General features: G+C 41.6%; 1 protein-coding gene and 1 long non-coding RNA gene across 3 annotated transcripts in view; one reads left to right on the top strand and one right to left on the bottom strand.

The window, feature by feature from the left end:
* Positions 1-20536, top strand: part of PALM2AKAP2 (PALM2 and AKAP2 fusion) — a 267010-nt gene that overhangs the window by 56087 nt on the left and 190387 nt on the right. Inside the window, exon 3 of the mRNA XM_065664052.1 lies at positions 5721-5851. Within this exon, the coding sequence (XP_065520124.1) occupies positions 5721-5851 (131 nt within the window). The remainder of the gene's footprint in view (positions 1-5720; positions 5852-20536) is intronic.
* Positions 13939-16411, bottom strand: LOC136006061 (uncharacterized). Of its 2 annotated transcripts, none has more exons than XR_010608959.1 (4): positions 16337-16411; positions 16060-16211; positions 15870-15931; positions 13939-14865 (listed from the first exon to the last, which is right to left on the bottom strand). It is a non-coding gene; the product is annotated as an uncharacterized LOC136006061 (long non-coding RNA). The 2 variants fall into 2 exon arrangements; XR_010608958.1 differs by having other exon boundaries at positions 16290-16403.

Here is a 20536-nt window from a genome sequence, read left to right as displayed (position 1 = left end):
CCTAGAGAGGGCCAGACCTAGACCTGCTGGGTAACCTGCACTAGCTGGGTTAGGGCCAGCTGGATAGCAAGTGAAGCTGTATAAAATCATGGCAAGCAGGATATGCAGTGTTCAGGGTGGCCATGAGGGAGGGTTAGAAAGGAAAAGGAGAAAACCCAGCAAAGTTTTTGTGTGGTCATTCTTGCACTTCTGCTCCTTGCAAACTCCATTTTATTGATGCAGGCAGATGCTTGGGAATGCACAGGCAGAGAAGGCTCTAATGCTCCAGGAAGCCTTCCCTCTCATAGCTGACCTGCTGGCTGACAGAGCTTTAGTCCCTGGGCAGGGGGCTCCAGGTAGCTGCAGAGCAGCACAGCAGGGCTCATCGTTGCCTCCAGAGTTCCAGACCATCCTGGAAAACGGCATTTTGTATTAAGGGAGCTTTCTGAAATGCAAAGAGCAAATCTGAAATGTATGAAATGCCACTGGTTATGCTAGCATCATCCTAGTGAGACAGTTCAGGACTAACATCTGACTCTCACACTGCCAGGTGAAGGAAGAGGTTTATTGCAGTCTTTTAGTAGGGCATGGGATGGTTGTATGTTGATTTGACAATATGAGGAACCAGCCTCCTGTACTCAACTTTTCTCCAGGACAGAAATGCTTTATGCACCTAAGGAGGAATTAATTTCATAATAAGAAATAATTTCATAATAAGAAATAATTTCAGTTCTAAATTTTTAATATCTAGTGATCTTCAAGCCTCAAAACCCAAAGACTTTTCACAAAACTTCAGTTTGGCAGATTTCATTAGAAGTGTCTTCAATGTAGCTCTTCTGATTCCAGTAGAATTACACCAGGGATCATTATTTATCACTTTTCATGGCACACAAGAGCATCATAACCCTGAAGAGGCCACATCCAGTAGTGTTTCTCAAGAGCAGGCACACTTCATTGGAGAGGCTGGCTCTCTTGGGACAACTTTCGACCTTCATTTCTCCTCAGGATTATCAGCTTCCTTGAAAATTGCTCAGCAGCCAGAGGAATGCTCCACTTTAGCAAGCACTGCTCTCAAGGAGAGATAGTAAAGACTGTCTCTCTAACCACATGTAAATACAAAAAAACCCCAAAATACAACCAAACCCTGCTTGAAGAAACTACCTCAAAAGGTAGCAGCACAGCAACAACTGACTTTTATACTGCCATGGGGTCAAATGGCAAGTCTGGCAAATGAGTCTTAACCTGTACTTCAGGTTAAGACACTGTCACACCACATGTGGGACTGGAAATGTGCTATTCTTTATGAGCAATGTTTATGGAAGTAGGTCTGAAGTCAACAACAATGATGGTTAGAATTAATCACCTTTCACAAGCAGGGAGTCCAGAGGTGGCATGTAATGGGCATAATGGCATATAAAAATGCTGCTAAAAATATTCATTTGTTATAATAAAATGTGTCCCCCAGTACTTAATCTTTTGATGCAATATTAAAATAAAACACAGCATTGGGAGTAAATATTTTCTTTGCAATGCAGTATTAATTCTGCTATGTGCTTTTAAGGGGCTATGCATTGTTTCCTCGCCAGCACTAAATGTAAACAACTTAAAGCCCTTGGGCTTTACTGTCCTGAGGCATGAAACTGGAATAAACAGAATATAAGGGAGCTGTGGCCATCACAGTCTCTACTGCATTCGAACATTTGGCATGGTTTCTTCCTGTCCTATCCAACATCTGTACTTATTTCTGTCCTCACCGTGATCTGTTCACAGAACCATAACCTGTTTTTTTTCCCTTTTTGCATAGTGCAGAACTCACTTTGCTTTTCCTACCCTTCAACAAAATAAATATGGAGCCACAGTTATCTCTGCAATCTCACTTATGTGCAAGGAAACCAAATCACCTGAGAGCAGTGGTGACTTAAAGCCTCACAAGCCTGTGCCCTTTCCACTTCAGCAACAGAAAGCCTTTTTAATGACAAGATCTAATTTCTGCTGAAAGATTTAGCCCTGAAGAAATTGTACTCTTGCAGTAAATGAAGGCATACTTATACCAAAATGTACTTAGCATAGCTGCTATTGTACCAGTGAAGTGGTGCCTTCTGAAAGTACAGCATATTCACATTCCAGTATTGGAATGAGCTGTAGAGATACATGTATTTTTACAATAGCCTATCTGGCCACTCTTGGAGCCCTCTGCCATTCTGACAATGTCTAATCATACAGCACAACTCTGGAGCATAAAGAAGCTTTGAGATGCCATAGAGAGTTAAAGCTTATGACAGACAATGAAGGAGGAGTGATGCTGAAATACTAGCTCGTGGCCATTTTATTTGCAGAATGTAGCAAATACACAGCATTGTTAAGCAGGAGTAACTCTTACAGCTAGTTGTTTTGGGGCTAGCAAGCATTCTACTTTTAGCAGATTTGAGAAACACCTATTCTTCCTGGGGTGAGATTTTGCAAGATTTTTTCAGGAAGCATAACCCAGCTGTGGAGGACAGATGGCAGCGAACATTCTTTGTTTCCAAGTCACATCTGGCTCTGGTTTGCATCTGGCTGGACTGCCTTGATGCTGGTTTCCTCAACTGGACTGTCTCCTACCCAGGAGCTGTGACCAAGCACCCAGTGCAGCTCTACCATGACATCCCTATGGCACCCTACCTACCTTCAGTGTCATCCCGTGTGCCAAAGCCTTCCTCTTAGGTTTCTGATGCAAATGCTCTGGGAAAGTTTGGCTCAAAGCAGATGAGAGATTATTGCACCCCTACACTCTGCCCCAGCACTATGCCAGTCTTCTGGCAGGGGAGCAAATGGTTTCCGGACAGCAAATATTTGCATGCGGTCCCCTGATACGTGCCTGCCCATTTGCCTATTGTATTTGCAGTGGGTGTATAAATATACATAACTGTGACAGACTGGCAAATTTTAAGAAATGCTTCTTATAAATGTTTTCATTTCTCAGAGTCTTCTTGTCTGGATTCCTCAGCCTACTATTTAATGAATGCCTTAATTTTCATCTTAAAAAGGAGAGACAGAAACTTCAAAGCTACCAGCTTTCCTGTTTTAGATAAAATATGCTGACATTTCACCCAAGAGGGAGGATTTTTAGTAGATCATAGCATTCTTGTCTCTAAATACGACTTCTAAAAAATCCCATTGATGCTTTCCAGTTTCAAATTCACGCTATTAATAGGCCAAAAAAGAGGCTTCTGGGAGAAGGAAGTCACGTGATTTTGTGGCTTAAATATTTCACATAAACAAAGAACAGAATAAAAGCTGCATAACATACCTTATTTTTGGTGTTCAGCAGTTGTACTGAAGGGACTGTCTTCTCTCTGTCCGAGCATCAGCATGCAGATTCTATAAAAACACATAACAAAAAGCCAGGATTTTATCTGTCCTCTGTAGCAAACGAGAAGTGACTGTCAACTGAACGTCTTCAGTGCTGTCCAAGCAGCACTTTGCCAAAAGCTTTATTAGGACTGTTGAAGCCATATTTAAAACAGGTTTGAAGCAGAGAATGCTGCCTTCATCTTTAGCATTTGTCTTTAGAAACTTCGGGGGTTTTTTCTCCAACTCAGTATCACTCATGATTTCAGATTCAGGACCACAGCTGAGGATGACACATGTAGCAACATAGTTCCACACCCAACGGGGCACATTTCTTTTTAGAGAAAAGACAGCAATTTTCTAAAAAGCAATCAGCTTTCACAGCTCTTCTCACTGGATCTAGACCAACAGATATCTACTGGGTTGTGCTGCTGAAACCTCTCGAATGACAAAGCACAGGTTGTTTAATGCTTAGCACCTCGGGACCTGTAAATCCATCTTTGCCTATCACACTTTGTTTCTTGGTACATGTGATGACTTGTGCGTCCCCTGCAGAGGGGACATACCTACGGCACATTGGGCTGGAATGAGCTGATGAAACTTCTGGGTTTCATCTCTCTGATTCCAGTAATCAGATGGGTTGAACAGGAAAAACAAAGGTCCCACAGAGAAATATCACTACCAGCCCACAAAATGGAGCAGGAACCACTGCTAGATGGTAGTGGCTGCAAAGGGAGCAGTGAGCAGAAACCATGCACAGAGATAGCCATCCCCAGTGTTCCATGAGCTAACGTCTTGGAGGCCATGTGCAAAGCTGAGTTCAGCCAAGTAAAGTACATGTCCAGCATCAGTGGGTCCAACTGTTGAACATGACTGCATTGTATAAGAGTACAAGGTCATTTCTATCATGCAGAAGTTCCTAATTTGTATAGAAATGACTTAAAATCCACCTGGAATTCTTCTGGTGCACAGCACAGATAAAGTTAGCAAAAGGTTTATAGTCTAAGTTGCTTGTGTGTTTTGTTTCGCTTTCTGTCTGCTGCCTCATTAAAGTCTAATTGCCTAATGACAAATAGGCCATGGAGTGACAAGAATAGATTTTTGCATAGATACTATGCCTATATATACACTCAAAAACTAACAAGTAAGACTTGTCTGTCATGTCAAAAATCTTTCTATTTTGGGCTGGGTTTGAAGGCTGCTTTTGGTGATGAATGTTTTTCCCTTATACATAGTTTGCCCAAGTCGGGTTCCATTCCACCAATGAACATGGCATTAAAAAGGCTGATACTGCACATTTAGGCAGCCTCTGAAATCCAATTTCTTTGAACTGATGGTTTCCTTATTAGCTCTTTTTTTTTGCTGGAGAGGATACATGCTCTCACAGCTGGCTTCTTGAACTAGCTTTGCTGATTGCTTTGCAAATTCAAAACCAAGGTGCCACCTTTCTGGTCTGTGCAAGGGGCTATTTTGATCAGTCTCTTGGCTGACTTTTTTTTTTACACCAGCTCCATTTTCTCCTTGCCAAGGGGCAGAGTCTTGTGTGGCTTTGGGCTCCTGATCTTCCTTTTGATGGGTGCTTGTCCTGTCTGCCAACTGATCTGCCACATCCCTGCAGCAGGAATTAGGCCAAACAAGACAAAACAGGCTGATGTGCTATTAAAAGATTTGCTTGCAATCAGTGTATCTCCACTGCAAATGGATTAGGCAGTGATCAGGTGAGGTTATAGACATGTTTTTTTTTTTTGTGTAGAAAGCATAGAAAAATTCACACAAATTATTATATTGAGTGTAGGCTATCGCTTCTTTCTATGGCAGTGTTGCTGTACCCTGGGATACCCATAGTTTCTGGAAAGGTTTTGTTCATTAGTTCCAATTTGTGTCTGGCTAGGAGGTGATGGGTATGGTTATGTGAATGCATATTTCTGTCTGTCTGTCTGCCTGTAAATATATGGCGACACATCTGTGGTATAAATCAAAAATAACATCTTTGATTAATTTAATACCAGACTGATTTTATCCTTAATGAAACGCATTACATTTAGAGCACGCTGCTCTTTTGTTTTTGAAGCTGTACTCCTTCCAGCACATGCCTTATCATGCACAAGAGATCCACACTTTTGTTCAGAGATTTCAGTTCCTACGGGACTGGCTTATTTCTGTGGTTTAAACTATTGTTTTTAGTAGGAACTAAAAATAACTTCATACTGAGACATTGATGGTAAATAAAATGTATACTGTAAATCATCTGGATAAACAGCTGATAGATCAGCTGAAATCGACTGTCTAAAACAGCGATCAGAAATCCAGGGGGGACAACCTAATATTCAGAACCAGAGGCCACTCCTTCTCAATCTTCAGATGGTTTTTGTTCAGCCTGTTCCTAAGATTCTGGGGTTTTTACCTTACAGTCAAAAGCTCTTCGGGAAAAATGGCTGCTACAGGGAATTCCTGCTGGCTCTGCAGAAGAGGAAGAAGCCAGAAGGAGGCAGTCAGAAGAGGATGAGCTGAAGGTGAAAAAGCTGGAAGAAAACATATACAGGTAGGGACAATTTTCCTTTGCTTTATGTCAGAGTGGTCATTTCCATTAATGTTAGAGACCTTCCTCATCCAGGTCCCCATCTCTGGCAGTAGCTGACATCAGTTGCTCATGGGAAAGTGTAAGGAGGTAGGCACACAAACAGCCAAATGTGCCCGGGATTTGTTTCCAAATGTCCAATAAGTGCAAGGTAGAGCCCTCATGGTATCTTTGTGTTTAATGGACTTCTATGGTCTTGGAAGAGAGATAAAAGAGGGCTGAGTTCCCTCTTCAGAAGCACATGCATGATTTGATCAACACTACAGTGATTCTCCATTGCTTTACACCTCCTACAGCCAAACAGAGTTCAAACAGGGGCATCACTCTTTAGCACTTGCTTCTCACTGGTTCAAATGACTTTCTGAAATGCAAGAGCAGATGCCACTGGCAGATCAAATATCTACTGTTTTCTGAAGAAATGTTTGGGCATTAGAATTATTTACTTTTATCAGTTTCCCACTGCAGTCTACTTGATATTTGTCCTTTTTTGAGTGTTTTCCTTTGTTTTCCTACAAGCAATGGTCTGCAAATGAAAAGCATTTTTCCTTTATTTTCATAAGGAAAATGCTTTTATCCACCACAGGACAAATTCCAGGACTGTTTCTTCTGCCATTTAGGGAATATATGAATTTCCAGTTTTTTCAGCCGGCAGAAAACTGGCAAAAATTGGTCCAGTTTGGTACCCCAGCTGTTATAAATGTGTCTGCTGAGGTGTATATGTGACAGGGAGGTTTCTTGTGAAATTTCTTAGATAATTCACCAAGAATGCTTGTTTGGGTATATACAGAATCAAACCCACTCTAAGCTTGGATGACACTATGGCTTCTATGTAATAGATCAGCATAGATAATAGATCAGAATGTAAGAGTTGCCTCATGCTACTGGTCTCTGCTTTGTGATTTTTATCAATTAAAACCACCCTGAGAATGTGTATTTTTCATTACATCTGATGTAGCATAAGGCAAGAAAGTGAAGATTTAGTTTTTAGATTTCATATGCTACCTGATCCTTTACTCCAGAAACTAATGTAGTAGATAGAACAAAAACATGGAATGAACTTCAGAAGTATGTTCTATAGTACGTATTTCACCTACTGCTGAATGCTGCAGTATGCTAAGTACTCTGACCCCAACCAGCAAAACACATCGGCATGTGTCTAATTTCAGCTATGTGAGTACCACCAATGAAGACAACAAAACCTGCTTTGTTTAATTTGTCCAAAGTGTAGGATGAAAGTCTGTGTAAAACCTTTACCCTGTCGTTTGTTTGGGGTTTTTTTTATTCCTTAACCAAAGACATGAAATAAAATCTCTGAACATTGGAAGTAATGGAGCTTTCTTCAGCTGTGACCACTTATTTGTCAAATGACAGGTCAACTGCTTGCTCCTGAGTTGAAAACACATTTGTTTGACAACCTCTTTAGCATGCTTGACTTCCCTGTTACCTTTCTAAGGGAATTCTGAAGACAGTAAAAAAAGCAGTTTTATTTAAATGAGAAAATACTACACCTGAACTGTAGAGATAAGACAGTAGGTGTCAAGGTCATTAGTCTAATTACAATTTACATCCATGACAAAATGACACATCCAGAGCCCATAGAGATAGCTAAAGGGCTGCAGAAGGAGTAAGAAGAGAGAAGATGTCAGTCGCATCATCTAGGAGTGAAGTAGGATGGAGTCATCCTGAAGAGATTTTTTTTGCTGCCTGTGCACTGCATTTCCAGTATAAATTTTCAGGAAAGAATCAGAGGGGAGGATTTCACCTGTACCCCTACTTTTAACAATGGAGAGCATGCAGTCATCCAGTCACAGAACATGCAGTCCCTTTCCCTTCCTCTTCCATTGTCATCCAGAAGGCACCCTTTCTACTTACACTGAAGTACTCAGGAAGGTAGTTTTCTCATACATCTGCATTTACTACATGAACAGCCATTGCACTAGAGAAGTACCCATCTCTATTTGCAGGCCAGATGTAAACAGGAGGTCTGACAAGCTGAGCGAACTGTGACACTTAGAACAGGAAACTGAAAGAGATAGTGTTTGAGACCAGGCTAACATTCATGTGGGCTCATATAGGTCTGTGCTGTCCGAAGGAGGCAAATATCTCTACCTTAAAGAAAGGTAGAGAACTGAATCTCTACAAAAGTAGAGAACTGAATCTCTACAAACAGAAGATTGTTTGTAGATGGTCTTGGAAGCTTTGCAAGTAACAAAGATTCTTCAGTTGAGTAATGCTTTTCCTTATTCAGTTTTAAGTGACTTTACCAATAAAATCAGATGTTTTGCAAGATATACACAAGCTTGTAGTGTTGATTTTAAGACAATGTAACTAGTTGTCCTTTGTGTGGGAGGTGTTTAATTTCAACTGGGGCAACAAAAATGCATGAGTGTACAAACTGCTGTTTATTTATTAGACTTCCGTGTTATCATGATATGAGAAATTGCATACTTCAGCGCATAGCTTGCAAGGATATGTGCATAGGAGTAAACTTAGACATGAGTAAATGTAATGATTTAATGAGCTCCCTCATCTACAAATACATTTGGAAGAAGGATTCCTACGTTAGTCAGCATTTCTGTACATTTCATGCCAAGCAATTGAAAAAATACCTGCATCACAAACCCAGAGAAAAAGTTGACCAAAGAACGAGATACAAATAATTAAATGCTATCATTCTGCTGATAATTACTAACAGGAGGACACAGAAGCACAAGATTCAGACACAAGTTAAAAAAACTTGTATGGAGTTCAAGATTAAGGCAATTTGCAGGCATATGAACAGTGTAAGAGTGGATTACAGACAGAATGACTATTTGATAGTTGGGATTAGTTTAGTCTGTTTAGAGATTCTGAAATGTATGAACACTAGAAATGGTCTTTCTACCCAAGAATTCAGAGTGGAAATGGGAGAATAAGCAATGTTGGAGCAATGTTGGTCCTGGACTCCCAGCAATCCTGCTTGCTTAACTTGAGTCTTCAAAACAAAAAACATAAATAATTTCTGGTACTGGTGCTGTGTCTTTCACTTCTTTAAAAAAGAAAGTCCGGTGGACTTACTAAGAAGATTGGTCCCCTTATTTAACATTCATTGAGTCCTGAGTGGGCTGGAAATCTGCCAGTTTTGGGAAAGATCGAAAGACATTGCTGCATTACTAAATGTTTGAAAGCCCCGCTGCAAGATTGGTGGCACTGTTGCGTCAATGGCAGAGCAAACCCTACAGATTTAGGGTGTCTCTTGGCACAAGCTGCTTACACACAGAGAAGCTTTAAAGTTAGTTTGGCATTTTGTCTCCTAAAAGTCAGTGTTAAGGAAAGAAGCCATTTCTAAGTCTCTTTTCCATTGCCACACAGTGAAAAAGTGATCTCCTGATTCCTGCAGCTAACATAGATTTATTATAGATATATATTATTATATATATATTATTCTAGATATATATTATCTATATTATAGATATAATTATATCATAAAATGAATAAAAAGTATTTTCCTTAAACTTACTCTCCAAATCACCAAAACACAGATTGTTTGGGCTATCACTGATACAGATGCCCAGTGACTTCCAGAGACAAATTTTTGACAGTGTGCTGTAGGTGAAAAAAGTGCTGGAATGTGTTGCATGCCTCCCAGGGTTATTTTTACCACATGACAGTCTGTTATTTTGCAGCAGTGAATGGAAAGTTGGCATTCGACATCTGGGTATTGACACGCAGCATTCATAATGCAGAGAAGCCCACCTGAAGTCTGCTGTTCCTTCAAAGCATTTGAAAGACTCCCAAAATTAATTTGTTTTACTAGATTACATTATAGTTTGTGGTGGTGGTCTGTGTTTACTACAACAGGTTAAGAGCTTCCTTTGCTGTGAAGCGTTTTCATTGCTCTGAAGCTTTCATGTAGTATGCTAACATGAAATACTCTCTGACAATATATTTCACTACTTGATGACAGATACTAGCATGAGATACCAGGACTCTACTTGGTGTGCTCCTGTAGAAGAGAAACCCACTGAGAAAGCCACTAAATTCTCAGTAAAGTGGCATATCCCATCAGTAATCAAAAGTGCCTCTGTTTACATTGGTTCAGGAGGTGCCCATCAACTCCAAGGAGTGATAAATTATTGCTCTGGCAGAGCAGCCTTTTTGGACATGTGAACTAGGCAGACAGCTTAGAGCAGTGGATGCTGGATCCTCAAAAAGCACATGCAAGAAGCACCTGTGGCACTTTGGGACTGTGGATGTTCTTGGGGGTGAAGTAATGCAGGAAAGTGTCCAAGCTGTATGAGTGTTCTCCATTCTTCACTCATGGCTACTCAGCTGCCAGCACGTCCTGCTCCTAACATTTACAAAAGCCCTTTGGGTTTGCGGAGTACTTCACACTCTTGTATCCTGCTGGTAAGCCATGGCTGTGTCACCTCTAGGAGAAAGTTTTTCTATGCTGGTCCAGCATGGACAAAGAGTTCTGGTGTTAATGGTGGCAGGGGCAGGTCTGTGATTTGGACCATAAGTCATGAGGTCTTTCCTGCGACAAGCAGATGTCTTTGCTGATCGCTGTTGTCTTGCTGAGAAGAGGTGGTATATAATCCCTCCACCTTAGCATCTTCAATCTCAGGGTGCTGCTGTTCTATATTTAAAAAGCCTTGGGAAGTATTTTGGAAAGCAGTGTTGAACTGACAGATGCCTGTGAGAGGGATGCAGGACAAGCACAGCTTCTGTCCACTTAACCTGATTGATCAAAACAGATGCTGAATGTAAGTTTACACAAAAAAGATGCCCAGTGATGCAGGAAGAGATATGACACCACCTCCCGCAAGCAAAAGATGCCTTGGTTGTGTGAAGCATTATGTTGTTCTTCTGTGCTGGACCTATGTCTGCTTACTAGACAAAGACGTATGTATTAGACAGAAGTCCTACTCCAGGTAGCAGCAGATCCAAAATGCAATAAAACTATCCCAAAGCTGGCAGAATTGTCCTCTTGTTCCAATACTGCAATTGTCTCTTTCCAGGGAGATGTTCAGATCTGAGTATTGTCAGAGAGGCTGTGGTAGGCCCTGAGGAGAACACCCTCACCAAGCTGATTTGATATGTAGAAAATAAGATCTTACACTATCTTATTAATAGACTATGAATGCTTCAAAGATCTCTGATGTTAGATGGGATCTACACTAAAGTCTTTTCTCACTGCAGAGTCCAGCAAATACAAGCTCATGGTTCTGCTGAGCTTCTCACAGCTTTAGCATTTACTCTCCTCCAGTGTCTGTTCTTTCAATTCTTTCTGATGCCAAGGGTTGTTTCCTGCTTCTTCTTCCCAGGATAAAAACTTAGCATGCCTCAGACTGAGAACTGTGGCTATAATTAAGTCTCTCCTGGGACTGCCATTAATAGTCTTTGCATGACAGAGGGAGAGAAATCACAAAAGACAGATGTGAGTACGCTCCTTCAAAAGAAGGATCATCTGATGTCAGAACCAGCTCCTCAGACCTTCCATAGAGCAGACAGTGAAAGCCAGGACTACAGGTGCCATAAACCTCTCCTTTGCAAGGTCTTATCCATTTCCATCAGTCTTTGCCTCCAGAGAGATGAACATTTGCTGAAGCATATGCTAGCACAGAGAACAGTGTGTCTTCCAAGTGCATGGTCTACATGAGTGTGGGTTTTTTTGCTATTTCCACATTGATGGCAGCTGTAGAAAATGGACAAGAACACTGTTTGTTCAGCATTTTTGTGTTTTACCTAAAATGCCAGACGCAGCTGTACACAAGCCCTTATTCTGCCTCTCCATACTACATTGGATGAGCTCTCTAAGAACGAAATAGCAAAAGTGTGTCCTCATATCCAGGCAGTTTCTCCAAATTCTTCTCACGTTAGGAGGGAAGATCAAGCTTTCTGCTCAGGAGCTGTTCGTCTTCAAGCCCTCTGTCTCCTTCTCCACTAAGATCGGTCAATATCAGATCTCATCTGCTGAAGCTCCAGAGATCAGTGTTTCAGCAACCCCTAAGGACTGTGGTTTCCATAGTAGCACATCCTTTACCTCCCATAAAGCTTTTGCTGGGGCACATTTCATATGTGATACGTTTCTTAGGAAAACAGAAACCAAAACAAAACCAGGCAAAAAGCCTCAACAACAGGAAATCTCAGATTTCCAGAGGAACTCACTCTGTGGTGTGATTAGAGAATTCTTTAGGACTTGCAGGATGGTCCCAGAAAAGCAATGAGTTCAGAGCTGCTGGGTGGCAATAGGTTTGAGGTTTTTATATATGGTATAATATATTCAGCCGTAGCACTCCAAAAGAAAAAAACCCAACACAGTTTACTATCTCAGTTCTGAAACTCAACCCATACTTAAAATACAAGAATGGCATGCCAGTGCCTTAACAGATGCCTAAATGCCAGTGTTTAAGTTTAGGAGTAGTAATCTCAGAATCTTCCACAACTCCTAGGCATTGCTTGCTTGTAATTATTTAATGATGCCTATCCATCTTATAAAGTGAGGAAAAGGATTGACTGTTCAATCTGAGCACAGACTCCCCCCACTCCAGCTATGTCTGCTCTCCTCAACTGTGTGTACCAGATATAGTCCTTGATAAAGACACCTATTTTCCTAATTTGGGAAAGAAAAAGAAATTCCAAAGCCCCATCTCTGCATATCAAGGAATTTCCACTTCAAGTGTTTCTGACATTTCATCCATGTCAGTATGCTGCAGAGTAAGAGACATGTTCCACAAGAAGGAAGGGACATATAGGCTTAAATTCAGCCCTGGACAAAAGCAGGTTTTCAAGGACACTTTTTTTAGCCTAATGTACTGTAAAGTAGCATCTGTTTCTAAGTGGATTAAAACTTTTAATACAGTAGATCACATGCTACAGCCCTTTCTGAAAGAAGCCAGGTTCTCTGGGCCAGGTTCAGCCGGAAAAATGCAATTTCAATTTTTTGCAGCCTTTCAATAAAATGGACGTTCTGTGCAAGATTGGGTTTCTGATGCCATACTAGAGGAGAACTAGTGACAGATTATCAAGTGCAAAACTTCGGAGTCTCCTTGGCTTTAACAGTTCAAAGCTAAAAAAATCACATGACTCTTTATGTGATGCTGTTTGCAAGATGGGTAAATTTCTTCATCTGTATTGTATTTATTCTTCATATATGTTTATCATATGTGTTCAATCACCACACTCCCTCTTTATGCAAAGCCATCTGAGATCTTCACACTTCTTTCAAGCCTAGTAGAACTGACAGGGGTTTCCTGAAGCAGTAAATTGTGGTATAACATAAAGAGTAGGAATTGTTGACTTCATTACATCTGAATTAAATCTTAATCATGGACCAAATGGGATTGTTGCCTGGAGTAAAACAAAAAGAACTAGTCTCCATTCCTTTCCTTGTTATGCTTAGCTTCACTAGAGTTGGATGGTTGGTTGGCTTCCCTTGTACACTGGCCTTACCACAGGGCAGTCCTTCCACAGAGTCTGTATAGCATTTGGTAAGTGGAAAAAACAAAATCAGGGAAATTCTGTATCAGAAAGACGTGTTTGTGTGGAGGTGTCAGGCACAATTTTGAAAAAGATTAAAAACCTGGTGTGTATTTACAAAGAGAAAGCACAGGGTTAGGCAACAGCCTGGGTTGATTTTATTGCATTGGTGCGTTACAGTGATTATCTACTCCGTCTTCACCTTAAATCAGACGACTATCCTCTCCCCTGCCAAACCTTTCTTTATATGCCATGTCTGTGTCTGTCAAGGCCAGAACATGCAGGACACACAGGTACACAGGACACATGTTCATGGAGCCCAGGAAGACACTGCTACTGTTCTAATCCTCAGTACTTCCCTTACCCCAAAAGCCTGGGCTCATCCTGTATAACTGAAGAGGCTTAAGTAAGTCACCTGTATTTAAAGTGTCGTTTCCTTTGCTCCCCTTACAGTCAGTGAGGAAAGAGCGTAATTTCCAAGGCCTATGTAAGCCCACCTGTCTCCTTGAGTATAGGGGCCTCAGATAAGTGCCTTATGTTAGTTCCTGCACAGGCACTCTCCACTGGGCCTCTGGGTGCTACCGTGATGCCAGTAGTGATTAATAACCATTAATTATGTATCTGGTGCATCATGTATTTGTTACTCTGGGCCTTGCCCTGTCGTTCTTCCTATTAGTCAGCACTTCCACGTATTTATGCAGAGCTGGGCTAGCTCGGAGTACAGTTAGAGAAGGAGCAAGGTGCGGTGTCTGGAGCCACCCGGTGGGCATTGCAAGTCTTAGCCTCTTTTTTAAGAGATCTGCAGTCTGAGGAGCACGTCACCTTCCCTGTGGGGTTCTGAAATTGCTGCAGTATGTGCATTTTAAGGCGAAACATAATGCAAATCCCAGCTGGTGGTCCACAGAAAACAAAGATAGACTGGATGTGCAATCAGGATTCCTGATTGGTAAGAAAGGGACAGCTGCAATGGGTTTTATTTAGAAGCTGCAGTACAAGAATGAAAGAAAAGTCCCAAGGAGGCAAGTTCAGGAGCAGAGAACAGTCTGCTGGCACATGTGTCATGGTCGTACTGCAGAAAAACAAATTAATAGTAACAGGGAACCTCAGTGTGTTGGAAAATTGCTTGTAGCCATCCAAGACCATAATGCGTTAATTATATAGAAATCAACAACCAAGGACATTCAGAGGATTCAGATCAGCATGTTACAAATGTAAAACATGCTCATAGGCATGTGCAAATATGGCCTTTGCAGGATGAAATTCTATATGACTCTATGGGTCCCAACACCAGATTTCTATCAGAAGTCAAACTAGAAAACTGACTTGGTATGATGGGTGTGCAGGGGGCAACAAAACAGATGGGGGAGAGGTAGGGAGTAACAAATGGAGACAGTGGAAGAAGTTAAGCAGTAAATGCACTTGGATTAAAACCATTCCGGTCAGAGTTGCATGGCCTCTCCTGTAACCTGTTGTTGTTGCTGCGGGTAAAAAAGTCTCGACAGGGATGTCACAAGATACTACAAAGCAATAGAAAAAAAAACCCCATCATAAATAAGAAAAAACAAAGCTATTTTGCAAAACCAACAACATGAATGGTGAGTTCAAGTCCAGATAAACCAGAGCTTTACCACAGATTTAAACAACACCCAGAGCTGCAATTAGGATTCTAATGTAAGTGTAAGGGAGTGTGGGTGTGTGTAACACTTTTTTTATGTATTTAGAAAACTGCAAATGCAGTTTCCTTTAAATTTAAGGGTATTTACTAATCAGAACAGTCAATTTTATACAAGTCGTCCTCACAACAACCCACATTGCAATGAGGAAATGGGCTGGCAGCCTGATGATCTTTTTCTGTAGGTCCATCAGATAAATAGACAGCAATAACTCAGCCATAACAACCCAAGTCTTTTTAAGCTAAACCTCTTAGTTCCAAAAGAATAGAAGGGGAAAACAAAATACGAGTAGGTCCCATCAAAAACTTGAGGGTTTTCCGACTTGTCTGATGATCCATGAGCTTTGTGACTTGGCACACCTGGAATGGTCTTACAAAGGCAGAAGGCTCCTGAGTTTAGAAACACATTTCAGGCAGCAGCTGCTACAGAGCAGCAGTATGCCAACAGCAGAGCCTCACTCATAAGCCTCAACTTGCTGGGTGGGAAACCAGAGAGTCCATTTCACCCTCCAGATGCCATTCAAGAAAAGTTACACAGGGCTAGCCACTGATGTGGTCTTGCAAGGACAATCAAACCCAGTGTTCACAAGATTGAATACCCTGGGGCTTAAGATACTGCTTCTGACCCAGGGGTAGGTATGGTTTATATCTATTACACTGCATTCCACTTTTGAGGCCATAGGATTTATATTTAAGACAATAAATAAGCAAAAAGCCATCATAGAAACATTGTGGCTTTAGGAAAGGCTGTAGTGGGACAAAACAATGGAGCTGCCACAGGTTTTGTATGTGTACTGTGTTTATGTCCCAAAACATGAAAGGGAATGCCTCATGCCTTTGAGCCCTTACCTCATTGGATCATCTTCTGAAGAAAACTGTGGTGTCCAGGAACAGGGTCCAGCATGAGACAACTGTGGAATGTCACCATGCCAAGAACATGGTGATGCTCAGCTCTGCTTTCTTCATGTGTGATAACTGCACTTTCACTTAGTCACAACCTGAAATTTTTTACCAACTGCCAAAGACTGTAAGTACTCACCGAATCACATGCAACTTCTTATGTCGCATGTATGATCACTGAAAATCCAGTTTCAAGGCTATGGGTAACATCAAGCAGTCTTCCAGGCAGGCAGCTGTGGCCAGCCCTGCCTTGTATCATCTTTTAGACAGGTAATTTCAGGAGCAAACCCCCTACAGACAAAAAAACATGTAATTCTCCACTCTTTGCTACTTACCATCAGCTTTACAAATGAGAATCATCAATCATACTGAAGCTATGTCACAGAAAAATCGTCCTGTGTGCTTGTTGAGGCTACCAGGGAAAGTCTTCCACGGTTGTGCAGCATCCAGTGTCAGGTAAAAAGTCCAACTCAGTCTGCACAGAAATCTCTGAAAATGGTATAAATGGATGTATTGAAAACAGGTTCCTATAATAGAAGTCTTACTTCATACCAAGATTTTGAGAACTTTTTTTCTTAACTAGCTTCTTTTTTCTTAATGTTGGTAGTACATAGTTTCTACTCAGAGAACTTCAACTGTCAGGGACTGGTATAGTCAAAATGATACCATGAAAAATGAAAGCAAAAAAAAATCATTGTTACAGATAGAAGAGAGAAAGAATGCCAGAACTAAACACCAACTGAGAAATGTCTTTCTCATTATCCTTGCCTCAACTTTTTCCTCACTTAGGACTGGAAATGTAACAGCTGACAAATACTTTGATACCTACAGGCAACAAGCAACGCAGGTGAAAGCTACATTCTGACACCCTGGCACCTAGTGCCCAAGTCTTCCAAGGGGTCCCAAGACCAAACAAATTTCTTGCACTCAGTGTAGGTTGCTACACACCACTTTCTCAAAGACTTCTGTTGCACAGGATTTTGTAGGCATTCCTTTCACTCTTCAAGAATTTCAGAGAAGGAAGAAGAGGAGACTACCTACCTTTACTCACTCTCAAGTGCAAAAGGAGGACAGGAGAGTGTGCTGTGGGTCTTGGGTAGTGAAAACACCTGCTTAAATACGGCATGTGACAAATGAAGATATTTAATGAACAGGACGGATCTTACAGGTGGCCCCATGGTGCAGACACCTGTGCCTCAGCAGGCCCCAGACCTCCCTTGGGCACCGTGTTTGCTTTATGTGGCACAGGAGTACTGCTGAGTTTTCCCAACTAAATCATGAATTTCCTTGTTTTGGTGAAGCTGAAGTTCTAGATTTGCCTCATTTGCAAATGAGATAATACAACTTTTCTTTTGGAAGATTACCAGATCAAATGTATCCTTGTTCTGGAACCCATGTGAAACAAGAATGCCTGAAGCAAAGTAGTGTGCCTGATAATTATTTTATTATTTCCAGTACTTACTCTGTCATCTGTAGTGTCTGTAGGGGGTGACTGCAAAATTAGCTATCCTGAAAATGTTTTTTCACATTAAAAGCTGTGGTATTTAATCATTTCACAGCTTCATTAAGTGTCTGTCTTAACACTTACTGCATCGATACAGACTACAAAGATCACACTGACATCCTGAGTAAGATGAAGAATATGTTGATATTTTTCCATCCTACCAGCCCCTGCTGAGCCACCTCATCTCCAAGAGGAAAAGACATTTGAACAACCTGATGCAATGACCCAGCATTTCTGAAAGGTGATTCTTTCCTCATTAGTGTTTGCTTTTCACGCTGCTGAGCTGAAAAGGATTCAGTGCAATAAAAGAAAGAAATAGTGGTGTTTAATTTGGAAAGAGGTAGATTGTGTTTAGTAATCTCTAGCTGAGCTGCTTGTCATTGTATTAGATACATACATAGCCTAAATGACTATGCATGAACAAAGACAAAAAGGGGGTGTAAGTGGGCTTTTTTCTAAATACATGTGACTTTTCAAAGAACAGTCATTAAGGAAGCAACTTGTACTGTGGAGATCTGAGCTTTTTCATTCAAGTATTCTTTGAAATATGTGAACATTTTTACTGGTCGGAAAAACTTGTAGAGACATTCTCAGGAGCTACAGTAGTAGTCAGTAATACACATATTTTGTCCATAGGCATTCAGGGCAAATTAACCCTTATACAAATCTATGCTGGATTAATTTGATTCTTCTGAAGCTTTCCCTGATAGTAGCTAGATATTAAGATAGGACATGTAGCATCTTGATTTTACCTAAATTTCCTGTTTATGTGGTTTACTGTTGAAAAGTTCATGCTGTTCTATGTACTGAGAACAGTTTGTAGAGCTGCATATTTCAGAAGGAATTATTTTCATCTGAACACACGTATTTTGGACATGGTCCAGTCTTATGTAATTCTTTGAAGATTTTTCTTTGCTTCATAGGAAAGTGTCTTCAAAACAAATAAGAGGTTTATGCCTACCATGGGAGACTGCTAGCTTGGAAATATCCCAGAGTGTGCAAAGTGTGTTAATGTGTCTGTTTACCCCAGGAATGATAAATCATGGGTTTTTGTGTGATACTGTGCTGAGAAGGTTTGCTTAATGAGGGGTTTGAAAAATCCATTTTTTCCATCTTTTCATGGAGAGCAGGAATCCGATTTTAGCTGGATGAAAATTCACCTTTAGTAACAAACCAAGAAACCTTGGTAGGCTTCTCAGAGAAGAGAGCTTCCCAAGGAAAATCAAGGTGAAGTGATAAAGGATCACTTTCAGAATCAGCAGAAGTGCTCCAGCAGCTCCTGTTGCTGCTCTTTTTAATGTGAGTAGCTGCTTTATAGCGGTTACCTGCACTTCTGCTTTTCAGAGCCAGGCTGAATTCATGCAGTGGCTATTGCTTGCAAGATGTCTGAAATACAGCCTAAGGAGCATGCAGCAGTTATTCATTAGAAGATAAAATATTTATTGTTCCTCTTCTCTCCCCATCAGCCAGGATATATGAGAAGAAGGGGAAGGAACAGAGAGGCGTTTCCTTTTTGCTGCAGTTGGGTGGATTTAGCTTTTCGTTGGTAGGATGAATCGTTAAGGATTTATAGCTCTCTGGACTATTAAAGTTGCGTGGCCTTTAACAGCTCCCAGTTTTCTCTCACAGAATCACAGAATCACAGAATCCCAAGGGTTGGAAGGGACCTAAAAAGATCATCTAGTCCAACCCCCCTGCAAGAGCAGGGTAACCTACAGTACATCACACAGGAACTTGTCCAGGCGGGCCTTGAATATCTCCAGTGTAGGAGACTCCACAACCCCCCTGGGCAGCCTGTTCCAGTGCTCTGTCACTCTTACAGTAAAGAAGTTCTTCCTGATGTTAACGTGGAACTTCCTATGCTCCAGTTTACACCCATTGCCCCTTGTCCTATCACTGGATATCACTGAAAAAAGCCTAGCTCCATCATCCTGACACCTACCCTTCACATATTTGTAAACATTGATGAGGTCACCCCTCAGTCTCCTCTTCTCCAAGCTAAAGAGACCCAGCTCCCTCAGCCTCTCCTCATAAGGGAGATGTTCCACTCCCTTAATCATCTTTGTGGCTCTGCGCTGGACTCCTTCAAGCAATTCCCTGTCCTTCTTGAACAGAGGGGCCCAGAACTGGACGCAATATTCCAGATGCGGCCTCACCAAGGCTGAGTAGAGGGGGAGGAGAACCTCTCTTGACCTACTAACCACTCCCTTTCTAATGCACCCTAAGATGCCATTTGCCTTCTTGGCCACAAGAGCACATTGCTGGCTCATGGTCATCCTCCTATCCACCAGGACCCCCAGGTCCCTTTCCCCTTCACTACTTTCCAGCAGGTCAACCCCCAACCTGTACTGGTACATGGGGTTGTTCTTCCCCAGATGCAAGACTCTACACTTGCCCTTGTTAAATTTCATCAAGTTTCTCCCCGCCCAACTCTCCAGCCTGTCCAGGTCTCGCTGAATGGCAGCACAGTCCTCTGGTGTGTCAGCCACTCCTCCCAGTTTTGTGTCATCAGCAAACTTGCTGAGGGTGCACTCAGTTCCCTCATCCAGGTCATTGATGAAAATATTAAACAGCACCGGTCCCAGCACCGACCCCTGAGGAACTCCACTAGTCACAGACCTCCAGCTAGATTCTGCGCCATTGACCACAACTCTCTGCCTTCTTCCTTTCAACCAGTTCTCGATCCACCTCACTACTTGATCGTCAAGCCCACACTTCCTCAGCTTATCTATGAGGATGCTGTGGGAGACAGTATCAAATGCCTCTCTCTTAATTGCTGTTCATATCCAGCTTTCTCTATCCTGCCAAGCCTTTGGTTTCTGCTTTATTTCATTGTTTTATTTTGAAGAATCAAAAACATTGCAATTCAAAGGTCTTGTGGGAAACTGATGTTTTTTGCAGATTTTTCTCCTCTCACAAGGTGGCCTGTAAGGTGACCTGCCTTAAAGCAGCCTTCAAGGCAGGCAGCTGGGTCTGTAGGCAACATTTGGATTCCCTCACTCCTCTTTTGTTGACAAAACTCCTTTTATCTTCGAGCAGCTCTGAACAGCAACATGTCATGGCTCTGTGGTGAAACCCTCCTTTTCCTCCACATCCCCTCATCCCTCCAAAT

This window comes from Lathamus discolor, chromosome Z (assembly GCF_037157495.1).
Source record: "Lathamus discolor isolate bLatDis1 chromosome Z, bLatDis1.hap1, whole genome shotgun sequence".
Lineage (NCBI taxonomy): Eukaryota > Metazoa > Chordata > Aves > Psittaciformes > Psittacidae > Lathamus > Lathamus discolor.
This window is presented reverse-complemented; position numbering and strand designations above follow the sequence as displayed.